The 2879-nt window shown below is 45.4% G+C and overlaps 1 protein-coding gene across 1 annotated transcript in view; it reads right to left on the minus strand.

Moving 5' to 3' along the window:
• Positions 1-242: 242 nt before the first annotated feature.
• The window catches only part of LOC111981152 (inactive rhomboid protein 1), a 71983-nt gene continuing 69346 nt past the window's right edge, over positions 243-2879 (minus strand). The window contains exons 12-16 of the mRNA XM_070433719.1: positions 2562-2639; positions 2228-2385; positions 2032-2105; positions 1806-1977; positions 243-1529 (exon numbers count right to left, since the gene is read on the minus strand). Of these exons, the coding sequence (XP_070289820.1) occupies positions 1110-1529; positions 1806-1977; positions 2032-2105; positions 2228-2385; positions 2562-2639 (902 nt within the window). The 3' untranslated portion in view covers positions 243-1109. The remainder of the gene's footprint in view (positions 1530-1805; positions 1978-2031; positions 2106-2227; positions 2386-2561; positions 2640-2879) is intronic.

A 2879-nucleotide genomic window follows, 5' to 3' on the forward strand; every position in this document is an offset into this window, starting at 1 on the left:
TTGTTATTGAGATACTAATACTACTATTGTTATTGAGAATACTGTTACTGAGATATACTATTACTGAGTTCTCTGAGTGTGATGTAAATACCATTTTATTTTTGTAAACCTATTAGTCTCTGGTGTGTTGAAATCTTAGGCTTTTGCTTACCTTTTTTGTATTAACACTATGATGTACTAGGCAATAAAGGAAACGATGCCTGATTTTATAGCTCCTCATACTCCTTTAACAATGACATACATCATGAAAACAGTGGTGCCTTCAACAAAGCTGATTGTTAGCGAACGGTAACTAATGTTCATGTCTGAAAGTAAAGGGCAGCATCAATCACCATAGAAAATCAGACAGACTTCACTGACGGATTTTCTTTTCAAGTTTTTTTTACTGTTGTATTCAGTTACATATGAGTAGATGGGTAGCTAAAACACTACTTGTTTCAATAACATTACTTCTTAAGAAGCAATACACAAATAAAAGGATAGCATTCGAGTGCTCAACGTATTGTAACAAAAATATGGCAGTAGTTGGTCATTATCAGCAAGGCACCAAAGGTATTAATGTCTGATTGTTTGTCCCTGGTTGTTGTTGAGAGGTTGCCTGAATAATTACAAAACCTACTCCTGGATTGTGAGTGTTAAAAACATGAAAATAAAATTAAAAAAKAACAAATTGAAAAAAATACAGAAATATTTCCTTCTGTCTATTGTACCAGTGATGACTCCTCCAAACCCTGCCTTACACGTGAAGAGAGAGAGACATGTGGGAGGGGCTTAGATAAGTGGTTAGACCATACCCTTCTCTCATTGGTCAGTGGAGGAGAGAAAATGGTGTGTGTGGGGGGGTGAAAAGAATGTGATTAATGCAAGTCCTCATGACGAGTGCAGTGGCATTCCTACTTATTCATACAGACAGACCGAGTAAAAAACACAAGCATATTGTCATCAGAGTTCAGTTCACAGAGCCAGAGGAGAGGGAGCTCCACACRGGACCCTCCCCTCCTCTTTAGCCACACTATAGGGCAGAAACAGAGACAAGGATTACTTGATAACACCTGCCAATCGATGCCTCTAGACCTGACGCCCCTCCTCAAGCGCTACCTTCCCACTCCTCAGTGGAGGTGGGCGTTGAGGTCATACTTCTCACAGAACTTATCTGTGAAGGGGATGCAGGTGAGCAGTTCACACCAGTCACACTTGATGGGGTACACATAGAAAAGCACCACGAGGCCGGCGAACAGCCCCAAGAACACCACCAGGAAGACGATGATCTGCAGCCGCTTGCGGTACATGTCCATGCGTCCGAAGCTGATGTAGGGCAGGAAGGCGAAGGACAAGAAGAAGCCAGAGAYGAAGCCAAAGATGTGGGCAAAGTTGTCGATCCAGGGCAGCAGGCCGAAGGCGAAGAGGAAGAGCACCACACACAGCAGCTTGATGAAGGCCCGCCACGGCTGGGCCAGGATCTGCCAGCTCTGGAACAGCTCCACAAACAGGCAGGCCAGGATGCCAAACTGGGAGCCTGCCGGACCCACCTGACGGAGGGAGGGGGAGAGAGAGGGACCGGTCAGTCAGTGGAAAAGGTCAACATAGAAATACTCAGCACCTAGAGTGGACACATTCTATTAGACACATTCTATTAGACACATTCTATGAGCTGCACAAAACAATGAAAAATCACCCCCAGTCTGAACCATACATCTAGTCTGTCTCATCTGACACTATTACCAGTCATGTGTTCTGAACTGTCCAAATTGAACCCTACATATTGAGGTGTGCGTGTTATTGTGTTTTATGGGGTTTATTGAGACCTCTGCTCTGTAGGGCAGGAAGATGGCGCTGGCTAGGTTTCCGGTGATGCCAGACAGGATGTATATGATGGAGATCCTCAGCCAGCCTGCCAGCTTCTCCAGGTCTCTCAGGATGGTCATCTGGAAGCACACTGACACCATGCAGTGAAGGATCCTACAGTGGGACAGAAAGACACGTTACACCATGATGTGAAGGATCCTACAGGGGGACAGAAAGACACGTTACACCATGCCTGTCTTGGCCCTCCAGCTGAGGGGTCTGTGATGCCGCGGCCACTTCACCCACACGGCCAGAGTACTCTGAGACAAAACAAAGATGGAAAGGTAAAAATACGACCCCTGAATAATCACTCGTGAGGTAGAGTACAAAAGATGAGGTAGAGAGAGTGAGTGAGAGAGACGGAGAGAGATTCACGACTCACCGAACACTCCTCCTCTGAGGTCTGTAGACAGCCGGAGCGGTCGTTGCGTACACAGCAGGCAGAGTCTCTCTCTATGTCTCTCTTGTCCCGGATCAGGTCGTGCACCTGCTGGTCCTGACGCATGCAGGGAGAGTACTTGGCCCCCAGGTGATCAGAGCCTCCTAACGAGGGAGACAGATGGCATGCAGACAGTCAGGAATAGACACATAGAACACCATCACTTCAGGCCTAGTTAAAGCGCTCAAATAAGTACCTTCCAAACTGAAAGGATCGGACATATCTGGTCATGGAACAGAATGTTTGAATGAAAAAAAGGGGAGCAATGTGAATGTGCTTACTGAACTGGGCCCGACCCAGAAGTTCTCTTGTTGTACAAACTTGACATTTTCATATACACCTTTGTTTCTAGAACCTGGGGAGGAAAACATTTCACATTTCAAGTTGCTCCTGGAAGGATGTAATAGAAAGTCATAACGACTGTAAGACCATTGTAAAGCTGTAATGATTCGTTCAGAGGACTCTGAATACAGTTTTTGATTATTGATCATATTTTACTGCACGGTTAGGGCTAGTAACACAAGCATTTCACTGCACCCGCAATAAAACCTGCTAAACTGTGTACGCGACCAATAAACCTTGATTTGATTGACTA

The sequence above is a fragment of the Salvelinus sp. IW2-2015 genome, linkage group LG20, assembly GCF_002910315.2.
Source record: "Salvelinus sp. IW2-2015 linkage group LG20, ASM291031v2, whole genome shotgun sequence".
In the NCBI taxonomy this organism is placed as follows: Eukaryota; Metazoa; Chordata; class Actinopteri; order Salmoniformes; family Salmonidae; genus Salvelinus; species Salvelinus sp. IW2-2015.